The sequence below is a fragment of the Tribolium castaneum genome, chromosome 1 (assembly GCF_031307605.1).
Source record: "Tribolium castaneum strain GA2 chromosome 1, icTriCast1.1, whole genome shotgun sequence".
Classification (NCBI taxonomy): Eukaryota; Metazoa; Arthropoda; class Insecta; order Coleoptera; family Tenebrionidae; genus Tribolium; species Tribolium castaneum.
In genome coordinates this window covers 26,898,624-26,915,910 of record NC_087394.1, presented here as the reverse complement: position 1 = coordinate 26,915,910, position 17,287 = coordinate 26,898,624, and the positions used below count along the sequence as shown (strand labels likewise).

Below are 17,287 nucleotides of genomic sequence, written 5' to 3'. Positions count from 1 at the left end.
TCAATCTTACGAAATATGAATTTTTATTATAAAACATTGGTAAAAGAGTCGTGATATTGAGCAGAAAGAACTTCGGTTTTAGAACTTCAAAAGCTTTAAGTAGTCGTGTTATAACATATTCCCCTAATTTCATTACAATTGCGGAAAAAATAAAGCTCCAGCTTGAAAAAGTGTGTTATTCTTTTACAAAATCAAGAATTTGGACAACATTGTGAAGGATTTTAACACGTAGTTATTATATTTTTGATTGTTTCTGAATTAACTGAAAAAAAGTGCAGGCTGGTCCAACTCGGGCCGCTTCCCCTTACTTTTCCTGCCATTTCACGGCAAAATTGAGCAAATTATCCCGTGCGGGTCACATTTGCGCTAATTGTGGCTTAGCCGTGCCGTGGGTTTGATTTTTCCGGCAGTAAATCTGCTCTTTTATGCGTTTCTTGACGTGCCACTAAATGACAAGCCCAGAAATATGATTTACTTACATTTCATGCAGTAACACGAGATTTAATTTAGAACAACGCTGTCTAAAAATGGATTTTATTGCACGTGTTTGTTTCGCAATAATCCTGCTTCTCTCATTAAATAAAAAAAAATAAGGCCGGTTTTCGCATGATTCTAACCCAGCACGTTTGTTTCTTTTGGTCAGATTATCCGACATTACTAAAACTTAAAACCCCCACATGGACTCAAGAGCAGCTCAAAGAAGCAATCGATGCCGTCGTGAAGCAAAAAATGCGCTTCACGCAGGCTTCGGCCAGGTATGGTATACCAAAGGGGACGTTGTACGATAATATCCTAGGGAAATCGAAGCGGATGGCCGTGCTGGAGGAGGCCGGGCTGACCCCCTCCGAGGAGGCGGCGGTGCTGGAGTTTTGTTGCGATGTCTCAGTTTCGCCGTATAACAGACGCACGAAAAAATCGCTGCAGTCGGTGCTCAACTTTGTGGAGAAACTGAGACGCGCCCGAGACCCGGAGTTCATCTTCACCGGACTTTCCGGGTTCCGGTGGTGGTGGGCGTTTTGCAAAAAGCACAATATTGTCTCGCTTTATTACGAGAACAACGGTTCTATGCATTCCTTAAATAATACTCTTTGAAGACGATGTGATCAACGTTTAGCAATAAATTCTAAAACTGTTAATTGGGGCAATATTTTTCTGTATATAGGAGTTACGTTAATGCCTGATGTTTACAGAATTCGAGTTGATTTATGAACTTTTAGATTTTATAAAGTTACGAGTAGGGAACTTGAATTTTACATTCCTTAGCTTCTCATTGTACTTCCTTCCATTCCTATATTATTATCATTATTTTTTTACTTGTTAGCTTTATTTGTACATATTGCATCCTTTATTAACGTTACTTTGTTATTAATAATACGATGTTTGCGTTCAAGTGAGCTATATTTATGCAACTAATTACATGGCTATTATACCATGCGTGTTATATTATTATATTCAACATGCGATATTGTGTTTCATTATTAGTTTAGTTATATTTTATTTTTATTAATAACTTATTTTCTCACGTATTTAAGTCGGACACATGCATCGATCATTATCAATTTAGTTACATTTTGTAGCCGATGGCAGCTTTTTAATCACATGGTGCCTTAACTACTTGATAATGATTTTTAGTTTTAGTTTATTTTTAGCAATAATTTTTTTTTAGAATAATTTCTCACGTCGTTATGTACGACGATATTTTTGAGACGATGTTACTTTCTTCAAATTATTTTGCAAATTATACTCCTAATAAACAATTATTAACTATAATTGAAGTAATTTATTTAATCTTTTCCAATTAGTACAATTAAATGATAAATTTTAATAAAAAAACCAATTAAGATAATAAAACAATGAGTGACTGTTGAACGTTCTGAATAATTTTTATAGTCATCAGCTATTTTTAAGTTGCAAACAATAAATCATTTCCAGCGGTAAGTCAGTTTTTTCAACCTTTCTTCCTTGTCCCAGTAAACAGCCAAGAGGGAAAAAGCGCTTTATTAGTTGACAAATAAAACTAAACTAAATTTGAAACATTGATAGGTTTGTTCTAATGGGTAATTTTTTAGTCCAATTTTTTACAACTATACATTTTCGCTAATTTTTTCGTCCACCGAGCGTTTTGTGCTCAATTTTTTATCATACGCTGCACAAAGTGTTTTACTCACATCTCAAAAACTCTTAGTCCCAGAGGAATCAACGTCTGTTTTTGAGTACTTTATGTTTTTTTTTTCTCTTTGCATGTGATTGTTTTCAGAATTTTTCTTTAATTCCTTTTACTAAATATTAATTAACTAAAAATACTTATACCTTCCTTAATGGGCACCTCCAGACAATGGACACTTCTTTACAACGGACATTTTTGTTCGAACGTAACAAAAGCATTGAAAAATTATGTAAAAAAACCTCTCTACAACGGACTCTGCATAGCGGACAGACAAAATTCTATACAGAAAATCCGATTTAAATATAAATGACTTTATACAAAAATTCTTAGAAAAACATGATGAAAAAATTGCTGAAGGCGATAGTGATAAAGAAGAAACTTGCCTTAGCACCTAAGTAAACTCATACTGTCTGAAATTCAAAAATAGCTGAAATTATGTGTCATGTCACAAATTATTAGGCCCCCATAAACAACTAAACAAATATTGAAGATTTTAAGTAAAAAATCTGTACATATTTCTTTTTTTAAATTTAATTTGAAATTTTTAGTTATAATAAAAAATAATAATACAGTGAAACCTCCCTTCTTCATAACGGACATTTTTGTAGGAACGTAACAAAACATATTATAATTTTCTAACTCTCATTAGTGGACACCTCTCCACAACGGACAATTAAAAAATCTCCATTGGTGTTCGTTATTGAGAAGTTTTACTGTTTTAATAAAATTTAAAATATCAATTATCCGAAATTCTATGACTCCTAGGACCGGTTTATAGAGAGCGACATTAAATTTTAATTCGTTGTTAAAATTTAACAACGTGAATGAACCAATCAAGTTGCTCATGTGATCAGTTAATCGTGCATTTAATTGCGGATTAAATTAATGACGCTTCTGTAAACCGGCTCTTAGTGTCATCCTAAAACAAACGCTGCTTAACCAAAAAAATAATTGTTGCTAACTCAAAAAAAATTTTTATATGAATTTAAAATTTTTCTTAGTTAATTAAGGGATTGTAAAAAAACGCATACATAAAAATCAGAGTATTTTAAAAACAAAGGCTAAATTCCTTATGGTTATTAGTTTTTGAGATAATACAGTAAAGACATACCCTGTTTTTTTAATCGGGCGAAGTTTTTTTAATTAAGTAATTTTTTCACAATGTTCTACGGCCGAAAGCTTTTCCTCATTTTGGGTCGTAAGCGATTTGTCTTTTTGTTTTCTAACTTCGCCTATTAAATTAGAGAGACGAAATAAAACAAATTGTTTTACGTTTTTTTACAAGATGCGTACACATTTCATTCATTATAACGCAAGTTAAAATAAAATTCTTCGACACAAAGTTGAATGAATTTTGTTGGACGTGATTTAAACGAAGCACAGCGCGCCACCTCTTGGCAATATCCGCGTTTTTGCCCAGGAAAGAAGTCTGCTAACTCTCGGTTAAACCGCGTAAAATCACCGAATATTCCTGCTGCGCTCGCAGGAATTCAAACTTGGAGTAGTAAGCACTCCACCCTAAATAGAAAACTAATTAGGTAATTGCACAATTAAAAAAGTTTGAATTGATCTCGACCATTTGTAATAAATTTTATGTTACAGGTACCCTTCAAGCTGGTAATTTTTTTCACTTTATTTTTATTTTATTGTTGAACTTATCGTGCATTAAATTGTACGACTCGCTAATAGTCACCAGTTTTTTTCACTTAATCCCTAGCGAGTCGTCCAATTTGGCCATAATTTTTCATGTGCTGAGTTTATCAGTGTGTCGATCGGCATACTAATGTGGATATCGTTTTCTTTTTCTTTCAGCAGACAGCTACCAGTACCAGTTGCAATCCATGTGGCAGAAATGTTGGAATACGAATCAAAGTCTTGTACACAACTTGCGCTTCCGTGAACGAGGGCCGCTGAAATCCTGGCGACCTGAAACCATGGCCGAGGCAATCTTCTCGGTGCTTAAGGAGGGCTTATCCCTGTCCCAGGCCGCCAGGAAATACGATATTCCCTATCCCACGTTTGTTCTGTACGCGAACAGAGTGCACAACATGCTAGGACCGTCCGCGGACGGCGGATCAGGTGAGGAACGATCCAATTTCCGTTAAAATAAGTTAGCAGGTCTTTAAATTACGAAACATTTGGCTTTTTGGAGCAGTAATAACACCGGAAAGACCGTGAATAGCTAATTAGGTGCCTCATTGTTTCAATTTGTTTAAGGAAGCATTTTTGCGCCAGCTGGTGTAACGGTCGATTTTTTTACAGATTTACGGCCGAAAGGACGAGGGCGGCCCCAAAGAATTCTGTTGGGGGTTTGGCCCGATGAGCATATACGGGGTGTTATCAGGGCCGTAGTGTTCAGAGACTCGCATCAAATCAAAGACGAACCACACGTCGCATACCCACGAATTCATGTAAGTTTTTAGATAACACTCCTTAACACTTTTTTTTAACTATTTGCCTTCAAAAAATAATTGATCGAAGGTAAAGTGCTGCAAATATTTGATGTTTGGAAAATGAAAATTTTGTTTTGAAATTATGAGATTTCTTAACTTTTGGATTGTACTTTTTGTCAAAGAAATATACTGCGTGATTAAAAAAAAACGAATATCTGAATACCTCCGAAAACAAGCAAGAAATTAAAAAATCCCGAGAGAGGTCAATTTTTATTTAAATGAGGATCTTTTAGAGTACTTTTAAAAGTTGTAATATTAACCAGCCGCTTAGAATTTTAAAAAGCATCACCCCCTTGACCTGACCTGTCTCAGGATTTTTTTGTTTATTTTCTGAGATTTTTATGGTAGCTCCTGTATATTTATTGTGTGGGCTGCATAAAAAACCTCAAAAACGAAAAAAATATTTAAAAGGTTTATTCGTAAAAACAAATACTAGTTTAAAATAAAATAAATAGTTTGAAAACGAAAAATTAAAAAAGTAATAACAAAAAATAAAAAAAATAGCAAAAAATAAAAAAAAACAATAACAAAAATAAAAAAATAAAAACAAAAAAATAAAAAAATTAAAAAAGAACGATTTTTTTTGTAATAAATAATTCATTCTTGATCAATTAGTTGTGTAAAAAATAAACATTTGTCTTATAAAAAAGGTCGTATTGGTTTCATACTTTCTTATTCACCTGGTATGTATGTTAAGGTAGATTTAAAATAATATGAATAAAATTCATATCTTTGTTCTGGCTCATTTTACAAATAAATAAATAAACAACATCTCGATCGTATTTCTGTAAATACTACTATACGTTTTAACATTTTTTCAAAACTTATGACGTTTTTTTTACTGATTTTTTGGTTCATTCCCTCTATCATTCTGGTAAAAATATATAAAAAATACAACAAAAAGTTAAAAAAAAATATGATAATTACACACAGTTGGCTTTTATTTTTCTGTTCTTGTCTTATTTTATAAATAGCAATAATTGTTTTTTTATAATTTCTTTAAATAATTGACACGGCAATATTTAACATGAAACATAAATAGAAAAAGAAATGATAAAAAACATAATCACCTTGTACAATATTTAACATGAAACATAAATAGAAAAAAAAAGATTTTGTACCCTGTACAAAATAAGGCCAAACAGAAATATAAAGTCTTTTGTGTGTAATTATCGAAACTATTTATTTTATTTTATTTTTTCTAACTTTGTTATTTAATATTTTTAATTTTTTTTGTATTTATATCGATAGATAAAAGATGATGTACTAAAAACACGAAAAAAATGTTGGTTCTCATGGTAAAATAATTAACAATGACGTTATAAATTTTGGAATATGGTGAAAAAATGTAGCATTTATTATTGAAAATATTATTAAAACAAAATCAACTTCTTCGAGGATCTTTTTTTTTTGAGAAACGACTGTTAAAAAAATGCAATGAATTTTATGCGTTACTTTAAATTCACCTGTATTTATCTAATAGAAACAGAAATAGATATATTGATGTTTAAAAACACTGCGTCATAACACAAGTCAATAAAATAAAAATAATTATTAAAATTACAATGAAAATATTCCTCAAAATTGTCAGTTAAGAACGCTTAAGTTTTAGCAAAAATTAGTTCTAAATCGGTGATTATAGAAATAAAGTGGTCAAAGTATTATTATTTTAGCTCTACTTTTACTAGTTTTAACAAATTCTGCAACAAATTTTTTATATTTTTAAAGACGTGAGTATTCGCCACAAATACAGGGTGAGTCAATAGTGGGTTATTTCTGATTTTTTTAGATATAACCAGTACTAAAATAATACTGATTCCGGTTGACCAAATCGGTAATAGTTAAAAAAAATTAACATTAACCCACAAATGAATCGTTAAAAAAAGATAAAAAATTAATGTTGATTCAATCAAAATCTATGGATTTAAAAATCCATAATTTTGGTTCTATCTTACCCTGTATAATAAAACAACGTCTGTGAATGAAACATAACGAAAATTACAAAAATTAAACTTTTGGATAAATTAAGAAAAAAAAAAGAAAAAAAGTGTTTGTATTCGACATTATTAGCGCACTGAAGAGCCTAAGATTAAAAAAAACGTTAGCTAGCGGATTGTGGGTGTAGGTAATAATGCGTTGACAGGCCTTCGATAAAATAAAACGCGATTTTAATGTGTTTACTTGGCTGAATCACAATAAGTGCTTTAACCTTCGCAACAGTTATAATAATTAAATTTTATTTTTATTAAAATGCACAATTTTATTGTTTTTTAGTAATGACTAAGTGATTCCTGGAACCAATTTTGGAATTGAACGTTAACGTGTTTAAGAAGTTAATAATAGTCTTTAGCGAAATTGTTCTCGCAGTCGGGGCATTTATACGACAAAAAGGTATCGATACCGCGTCCTGAGTAAATATTGGTTTTCAAGGGTTTAGAAATTTTGTAATTTGCGTGACGATTTAAATCGCGCCTTGAAATAATGGTGATTCAACCACGAAATTACTGATAATAAAAAAGTAAAAGAATAATAGGTAATACAAGATTGGAACAATTGTTTTAAAACTAACAAATGCTACTAGAAACACAAAAATATCACAATTTTATGCGAAATTGTGGTGACAGAAATTATGGTTTTTGTTCTTTTTAAACCAAAATGTAGCGGTAGAAAGAGTTAGCAAAACCGAACACATTTTTAGGCAAATTGCACCAAATTCGATTCAACGAAATGAAATTCGACTAATGGCAATTCACAATTTCATTTTCTCTCGACAAGCAATCTATTATAATGATTTCTTTTATTGCGTGCTGTTTTAACTAAATGTAAGTAGAGCATTATTATCGGGAACACATGAATAACAGAATTATATACAATAAATTAATTAATGCTAATATCGTTAATGGAATAAATAAATTTTAAACTTTTTTACAATACAATGAATTTCGCGTTCGAGGTCTCACAGGTCACCTTATTCACAGATTTCACCGCGTTGTTTACGCAAGTTAATCCATTTTTTAAATTTAATTTAATTTAAATCGCACATTCGCTTGACTTAAGTACATAATTCGCTCGCTTGCATTTTTAATTCTACCACCAGTAAATTCGTTCGTGGTAATCTAATTAAAAGATGTTTGCAGTTGAGTCGAAAATATGACATTTTTGAACTAATATGAAGAATTTAAAAATTTGAAGCAGACCAACTTCCAACTGATTTCAACAATTACACCAATCTTTCGTAAAATAACTTTTTGCTACATTAACAGCGTATTCTTCGTTCAAACTTTTGTAATGAGAAGCTCATTTTATTTATACATGCATACCTGCAGCTAGTTTTTATAACAATAAATCACAAACATACTTGAAATATTTTGAATTTAATAATTGAACTTCATTATGAGTTCTGAGGTACATAATAAACCTGTAAAATCTGTGAACTAAATAAAATACTCAAATAGACCAGAGACAAATTACAAAACACAAATTTACATCCAAACTTAATCATTAAAATTTAAAAAAGTCTAACCGGAAAACCTAAATTTAACTTAAATATCTATTAAACCCGAGAACTGTTAAAAAAGTGGGAATCAATCATAAACATAATCACTGGAAATTTTTTATGTTTTCAATTTATGGTGAATCTAAGATTTTAATATAGTTATTATAATACGAGTGCGAAAACACAAGCTTAAAGTTCGAGGGCTGTCATTATGCAACGAGCGTATGCGAGTTGCATACTTAGATACCCGAGAACTTTGAGCGTTTTCAAAATTGTGTTATTCAATTTTTTTTGTTGGAACAATAGTAAAAACACGTTGCTATAGGAAAATAGTGTTTATAAACTAGGATCAGATACTAAAAAAAGGCGTAAAATGTTACCAAAAAAAGTTTTTAATTAGAGAAATTGTTGCTCAATATATAGGTTTCTGATTTTTCGAGAGTCTATAACATGGCCGGTGTTCTCATATTTGTATAACCAATGGTTTGAAGTTTTCAGGTATTTCAGTTTCAGACTGCGTATTCATGTTTTTCAATTTTTTATTAAGAGTTCATTACAATTAAAATTTTTTTCTTCTGTGTTAGTTCTTTAAACAAGACTACATTGTTGTTGTTTCGTTTTTTGCAGTTTTTTGAATAAGATCCAAAATTTAAAGTACGTTACTTTATGGTTTCGAATTAAAAACTTAAAAACCGAAAAATACTTAAATTAACAAGAAAAAAACAAATTCCAAATTCCAAATTAATTCCAAAAAATCAAATTTTGTAGATACATCATTGCTAAAAACCAAAAACTTTTACGTATGACAAATTAAAAGTTTAAAACTAGATAAACATAAACAAAACAAAAATAATATTGGGTCTTAGGTACATACATTTCTCATTTTGTTTAAAAATAATGTAATACAGATATAACTTGCTGATATTTCGTGATTTGGAAAAGGATGGTTTTATCAGTTTTTCAGTAATTTGTGTATGGTTTTCAATTTCATTTTATAGATTTTTTAGTTTCAGTGTTTCCTCCTATTAGTGTGTTTTTTTCTTTAATAAATTTAATCAAAAAAAAATACAAACCAAAAAAAATCGAGGAAAAAAATTGTAGAAAAAACACGCTTTTATTGTCATTAGATACTTGCGCATTTTGAATCTAAATTCCATTTCAAATTTTTAGTAAAAAAGGCAACATTGTACTTAAATTTTTTGGGGTCAAATAGGTCACAAGTTTAAACTTTTGTACAAGAAAAAAAATTTTTGTTGAAAATACTTGACCTTGAGAGATTCTGTGCTCAAGAACGACTGAACTAGAAAATAGCTAGAATTGTTTATTTGTTGTTTGGCAGAAAATCACGATTTTAAACAACAGTTTCTTGATTTTGAGACGATCGTTTCACGCCAGAATAAAGCAATTTTAGCTCAAAATACTTGATTTGTGAGATTATATGCTCAGAACTTCTGGAGGAAAAGCTAAAATTCTTTATTTAGCAGAAAAAGAGGATGTTTATATTTATATTATATAAGAAGACAAAAGTCTCTTGAGAAAATGCTACAGGTCGTCGTTTTAGGTGAAAATAAAGCCATTTCAGCTTTTAGACAGTGACTTTTATCTCTTTAGAGCAAGGAATAGTCCGATGTTAAGCATTTTCAGCAATACTCATAATAACCATCAGACCGTCATGATTTTTTGCCGTTTTGGACCAAAAAATTGTCCTAAAGTAAATTATTTTAGGAAAACTGATTTAAATCTTCGATTTCTGACGTTTCTAGTGAGATTCCTTGCTCCAAGGCGGTAAAAATCAATATTTAAAAGCTGAAAATGTTTTATTTTTATTTACTATTTCAGTACAGTTTTTTTTATTAAATTGCATAATTCTTTGAAAGATAATAATAATGGAAACTATCTCGCTCGCTTTGTTCGCTCGAACCCAAACACATCTACCGTCTGTTCCAGGACGGCGTCAGCATACACAGCTACCCGAACAACTCGTGCAGCAACGGTTCCGAAGCGAACGTTTCCCCAGGTGCGGCGGCGGCGGCGGCCGTGGCGGCGGTGGCCCAGGGCCTCCGCCAGCAGATGTGCAGCATGGTGGCGGCGGCGCAGCACCAGAGCTCCGCTCACGACACCAACCCCGTGGCCAGCCTGGTGAACTCGCTGGCGTTGGCCGGCCACTGCGGCAACGTGTCCATGTCCAGCAACGGCGCCGCCGCCCCCATGGGCCCCCTGCGCAGCATGAGCAGCCCCGCCGGCAGCATCCAGGACCTGCGCATCAGCCCCGCCGAGTCGGCCCTCGAGAGCCCCATCTCGTCGCCGCTGGGGCTCACCGTCTCCAGCTCGCTGGAGCCCGCCATCAACCTCAACATCGGCAACAGCATGGACGTGGGCATGGGCATGACCTACAAGCCCACCAGGGCCTTCGCCTCCCCCAGGCCCGAGAACCTCTTCCAGGAGGACATCGACGAGCTGGTCAAGCCCATGTCCACGCCCAGGCCCAAGGACGCCATGGCCACCATCAAGATGGAGCCCATGGCGGAGTGTCGCGGCGAATGAAACGAGACAATGCTACAATGTAATGTGATAAATTATTATTAGGTTTATTTTCTATTATCAATTAACTGTTAATTATTTCTAAAGTTTTAGTGGGTAGAATGTTTTCGACGATTTTATAAAATTTATCTAGAAGCCAAAGTTTCGGCCAGTTCCATAAAAGACTGTTGTGTATATGTATACTATTCGAAATTCAAAATTAGAGTGGATATTTTCTGTAGGGAAATCACATTAGCAGGGAAACTATATCAACATTCCCACATTCGCTTTACGACAATCGGTTGATGAAGGAAGAATTCTATTCAATTTTCATATCGCGGATTTTTTTCGGTTTTTGACACTGACTTATCGGGGCCCAAACTACTCAAAAGTTATGCAATAATATGATATTCTAAAATTTGAAATTCCAGGCACCTGTACACATATACAAATTTATGATTAAAATTATTTCCAGCCTTTGTAAAATGTTTATTTTTATTTATGTCGCAAACAGAGGCCATGGACTAAAACTGCGGGCAAAACGGTTTTTTTTTCTCCAAAATACTCGAATAACTGAGGCTTAAATTCTCAATGAGGTGAGAAAAACTGCCCACGAAATTTTCAAAACTTTTAAAGATGCAAAAAATGTGAAAGGAACAAAACTGTTTTACTTCAATTTTTACTTCAAACAATCTCTTAGTTTAGGCTCTAAAGATGTTAAATATGCTATATAACGTACAGTCGCGATCGAAAAGAATGACACCCCTAAAACCACAGCCACAAATATTTTCAATATGATACGGTTAATGTGTACATTAGGCCAGTTTATAAATTAGTTGGATAATGTTAGACAGATTGTGTAAACAAACCTTTTGCTATCCGGCCTGGTTGGTAGGGGTGTCATCCTTTTTGATCGTGAGTGTACGCGTTTCGATAATCCTTAACTGTCATCTTGAAAAAACTTGTTGAAGGCCGTATAATTTGAGATAAATATTGTGGACAAGTTTTTAATCAAAACTCAATACATATAATATTGCAATTTTCTGTAAATAAAATTTTCTAAACTGGCGATTTTTTGGCTCGTTTTTGCCTTAACAGATTGGCTTGTTTGGTTTTCGGCTTTGTTTTGGGAAAATCTCTCAAATTGTGAGAGTTACACTTGAAAAATACTTCCCAAAGTGGCAGTTTATTCTTTCTTTTTTCCTTCTCGCTGAAAAATATAAAACAAAATCCTAAACAGGTCGAATTTTGCAATTTTTATCTTTTTTTCAACTTTCCAAATTTTCTGTGTGAAACACTGCATTTTCGAATTGAAATTGGTGGTTTTCTTGTTTGTTTTAATAAAATGATTTACATTTCATCTGTTGATTTACAGACAACGCTTTAAAATTACATTCAAGATTGAACTAGTGGGAGTTAAATTCCTGTATCTAGTTTGCACTGCATTAAATTAATTAATCAGGAATTAAAATTTGATTGCAGTTCGGTGTTATGTACAGTAAATCTGACTTAAATCTACCAAAGAACTGAAAAACAAATCGTTTCAAACATAAGTTAGTGCTTCTTACGTTCCTGAATTTCACAGAAAAAAAAACATTTCAACTTTCGGAGATTATTCGTTTTATGCCTAATTTAGCACTTTTTGCATTACTTTTACAAAATGTTTCGCATTTGATAGTTTTTCAGTTTCTAAATTCATATCAACAAACGAAAAAAAAAATCGAATTTAGAAAGTTATTGTAAAAAGCTCTAACCTATGAAATAAGCAAGAATGATTCATTTTAGTGATTTACCTGCTTTTCTTTTAAGAAAACCTCTCAAAATTTGCGTGTTTTTCATTGAAAATCTCTTCTAAAATCGTAGAAAATCAGTTTAGTTTGGTCATTTTCCTTATTGTCCTTATTGAATTTTTTTTTTAATTTGTTGAGACTGAAAAAAATCAATCGAAAAGTCATATAATATAATATTAAAGCAAACGTATTTCTAATCTCTCGGATTTAGATTAGTTTCTAAATTGAAAATAACTTATTCCTGTGTTTTTTTTTAATATTTCAGTGCCTTTGACATAAACTAATACCGCTTTCAGACTTTGATCAGTGATTGTCCTACTTTTATTTTGGAAAAATTTCTTAATATTGTAAACAAAATAACACAATTTTGTGATTTTTCCTAAAGTTTTAAATTCAGTAAGATCAAAGCCAAACCAAACATACTTCAAGTCTAATTTAGATCTAGAATCTTTTTTATAAACAGATGAAAATAGCGCATTTTTAAGTTAAATTAAATTGTCTAGAACAGGTTGGCAAGCAATAGGTAGTTTTTGCTAAAAAAAAATCCAAATATACCGAGTTAGTTTAATCATTTTTCGCTTATGTTTTGAAATCTTTACAATTTTTTCCTCTCTCATTAAAAAAAATACTTAAATTTTTGATTGTGTCTTTAGAGCTTTTTGATTTTGTTTTTTTCACTGTAAACGGGCGCTGTCTAGCCTAAAATTTTAGTCCTGCGTGCTCATAAACTTACGACTCCGGAACTCTATTTTGTGTAATGAGAAAATTTAGAACGGTCAGTGTCGGTTCACAAGACGTAATTACAATTGTTTTTTGCTGGCAAAAAATAAAATTTGGTCGCAATTCTGGCAAGACTCGACCCATAAAGAGAAATAAACATTTTTGGGGACTTGCTTTAAATACTTACTTAAAAAATAAATAGTTTAATATATTTTGTAAAAAGTTAATTTATTTTAGTAATTTATATTTTAGTGTTTAAGTGTGCAGATGCGTTAGATATTTATTTTTTGAAATTTGCATAATTGGAGCAAAATATGAGTTTATTTTATTATATAATGATGAAACAAATGAGATAACTAAGAATACACCAAAGTCACTTGATAGGTTTAATTGTAATCGACGACGTGTTGTAATAATAGTGACAAGACGAGGACGACAGCCACTGTGTTTTTTCAGTGCAATATTACAATTCCTGTTTTAGCTAGGTTTAATAGGCGTGTTACATGGAACTTAATAGAAATGGTCAGTTACTATCAGTATTTCGTATTCAGTTGGTCTCCTTTTGTAAATGGTTTAATTTATTTAGTACATATTGTAAAGAGAAATGTAAATGTATTTAAAGATGAGATATTGCTTTGTTGATTATTCTGCCTTTAGCTTCTGTATTTCCAGTCGCGGCAAACAGGTGTTACATATTGTAGCGCGCGAACTAAATCAAAATTTTATGAAAAAACTATCTGTTGTAAATCTAGAATATGTGGTAATCTGTTTGTTGAGTATGCATTTCCACTTGGTAAGAAGCTATGATTTACCGACTTGTAGCAATGCCAAATGTATTATATGTTACAATGTAGCAACAATAGTGAATGTAGGTGTTGTGTATGTACAAAGTGTAGTGCAACTCGAACATAAAGACAAACTTCAGTGCTGCTGCAACACAATTATTTGCGCCTCAGTTCACCAAATAGCACACATTGATTAACATGATAAATAAACATTTATACTTTCAGCTAGTGTTAGGAGTCACGGAGCCAACAAAAATTATTTTTGTGATTTGTTTAGATGATAGGATATGAAATAATGTACAAAATTTATATAAAACTTGTAAATGTAGAAGAGAAATTATTACGATTTAAATGAAATTATAAATGCCTTCCTGCCATTTATGGGTCTACCACGCTCGTCGTTTGACTTTTGCATGAGGTGATATGATATTTTTCAAAAAGTGGCCTTTAAACTTTCAGTACTTGTTTGGATCTCTCTGCACAAGGTGATGCACTTTGCTGGCCCCACTTAAAACCTCCGATAACCACATTCTGGAGCTCTTTTGGAAAAAATAATTTAGGCAAAACCGCTATCTACTTTTGTAGACTTATTATAAACAAAAGCTTTATTTTAGCTAAGTCTTAAAAAATTCACATCTTCCTTATTATAAAAGATATCCATTTGAAACAAAAACGTTTTACAGACACTTTTTGACAAGAACTAATAATGTAACTGACGATTTTTTTGCCATTGTTTTAACTATTTTTTAAAAGAAAGTCGTAGGTGGCCCTGACATTTTTAAAAAGCTTACCTTTTCTGATTTCTTTGTCTATTTGTTTTTAAACAAATTAAAAAAAAAACATAATTTGCTTTTTGTTTGTAGTAGGCCATGTAAAAATATTGAATTGTATTAAATCTATAACGCGAGGTGTAACATACAATATTTTTTGTGCTTTGTGGAAAAAGTCTTTAAATGTCAATAAAAGGGAGATTAATTTTTTTTATAAGTTTAAAAGTCAAAAAAAGCATAGTGGGCTGTGGGTTTTGCTGAAATTATTTTGAGAAAAAAGAAATGTTTGGACGTGCAGAGTGCGGCACCCTGTACATCTCCCGGTTTGAGTTTTTAGTAGGTTTTTCGGTTCAAAGACTAGGCTTAATGTGTTCAAAAACGAGTAAAGTAGTAAGTGCCTTCCAAACTATGACCACTTATGTCATCCGAGACACAAAATTGTTATTGAACAAAATTGCATTTTCATCTGTTTTTTGGTATGGTATCACCCTGAATGGCATGTTCTTTTTCATATCTCTGTAAATTACATTTATATACATACATACCTAACTTTATTATAATTATGTAAGCAAAAGTGATGTGAGATTGGCGGCAGTTTTTAGATATGATGTATAACCACTCAAAATTCAGGTAAAAGCTTTATTTTAATGTATACTATTAAAACATAATATAGTTCGATGTTAGTGCAAATATAACATAGCATACCTAAAGTTATAAATAGCCTCTTTAGTCAGTATGCAATAATTATTATCATTCAAGTTGTGCTACTCGTAGAGACAGTCTGAACTTACATGCAATCGCCCAGTTGTATGCATCAGTCATATTATATGTGCAGTCTCTTTATTTATATTTTTATAAGACTTGCGTTCAGTCTACATTCTTTACATGATTTATGCACATTATTATTACTATTATTTTATGTCTGTATGGTAAATAAGAATAAATTGTAAAAATTCAAACATGAACTCGACTTTTACTCCATTTCTTTTAAACTTGGCTGTTTTATTCCGTAACATTCTGATAACCCGACAGGTGGCACTTACAGGTTTCCCTAACACTTTGCTTAAAATCTGTAATCCTTGAGATAAGCATTTATAATTTCTGATGCTTTTTTCCAATATAGAAAGCACCAAGGAGAAAATACAAGCTTGCGCTGTCTAAGCAACACATATACCTTTAAAGTGATTGGTGAACTTCTTACCACCAACCCGATTAAACCAAAAATGCAGTAAAAATAAATTATTTTTCTATTTGATTAAATTTATTTAAAACGAGTTATAAAACGCTCCAAAAACAAAATAGTTTTTAATAATACGAGTGTATACGAGTCCGAGGGTTGTCGTTATGCAACGAGCGTACGCGAGTTGCTTACCTAGACACTCGAGAACTTTAAGCGTTTTCGCATAAGTGTTTTTCAATTTTTTTTTGGTGGAACATTGTATTTTAAAAATACTGAAAACACTTAGCTATCTGAAACGTGTTTCAAAATAGTGTTTATAATCTAGGATTCAGACAATAAAAAGAAGTCAATAAAATGTTACCAACACAAGAAAAGTCATTTTTGCTCTTTTACTTGGATTATTATGTGTTTTAAGTAATTTTAAGAACCTGGATATTTTACTTGAAATTCCGCACAGCTTCATAAAGCGTCCATAAATAAGTGGACTAGTTTTTTTTATAAATATCTTACCTTAAAAATTGGCCATTTTATGTGGTCACATAAAATTTTCCAATTCATATAACTGTTTTAAAGCTTTAGGGTACTGAAGTAGTACCGAAGCGATTGTTTTTATCTTCTTCATCAAATAAAACAGACTCATATACTCATAATACAAACTTCAATACAGGAGAAAATCGCATATAAACCTATTAAGTAATATGTAAATACATTTTTACGTAAGACATCAGACAGGGTTGAAATTTTTTTATCATTTTTTTTTAATATTTATCTACGTAATTTGTTGAGTTGAAAAAAATACTGGGGAAGGACCATAAATGAAATTAAAAGAGAGTTATGAAACGTTTCGTTTTATTACATGACATCATCAGGCTGAAGACCAAGTTATTATTACAACGACAATTGAAAAATATAAAACTTAAATTGTCGATGTTATATTTTTGTTCTTCAGCCTGATGATGTCTTATGTAATAAGACGAAACGTTGCATAATTCTCGTTTGGTTTCATTTGTGGTCCTTCCCTAGTAATTTTTCCAACTCTACAAATTTCAACTTTTGAAGGACGTTAAACTTGTGAGATTATTATCTACATAAGTACCTTAAAAAACGGTGGAGTACTTAATACTTTAACTGTTGTTCTGAACAGTTCCATGAGTTGAAAGCTTTTTAAATATACTTAGAAAACAGGTCAAAACCTAAGTTTTAGGCCTAAGTTTTATAACTCAAAAGAGTGCTAAAATTTTCGCAAAAATTTTTTTTTGCAAAATAATTTTATTTCGGGTAAAAAAACATACTAAAACAATGTAATAAAATTGTTTTAATCAATGGTCTTAATTTAGATTTTTGGTCCCACAAAAAAAATAGCTAAAAACATGGTAAAGTCATGAAAGAAAGTGTAGGTAACAGCA

General features: G+C 31.7%; 1 protein-coding gene across 4 annotated transcripts in view; it reads left to right on the top strand.

Annotated features, from left to right (window-relative positions):
• LOC103312699 (protein bric-a-brac 1) overlaps window positions 1-15,666 on the top strand; it is a 234,207-nt gene extending 218,541 nt beyond the window's left edge. For 2 of the 4 annotated variants that reach the window (XM_015978021.2, XM_015978022.2), the window contains 3 exons: window positions 3,983-4,246; window positions 4,430-4,578; window positions 10,064-15,666. In XM_015978021.2, coding sequence (XP_015833507.1) covers window positions 3,983-4,246; window positions 4,430-4,578; window positions 10,064-10,660 — 1,010 coding nt within the window. In that variant the 3' untranslated portion in view covers window positions 10,661-15,666. Of the gene's footprint in view, window positions 1-3,979; window positions 4,247-4,429; window positions 4,579-10,063 lie in introns of all 4 variants that reach the window. The other 2 variants (XM_015978020.2, XM_008194059.3) reach the window with 1 other exon arrangement.
• The last annotated feature ends 1,621 nt before the right edge of the window (window positions 15,667-17,287 follow it).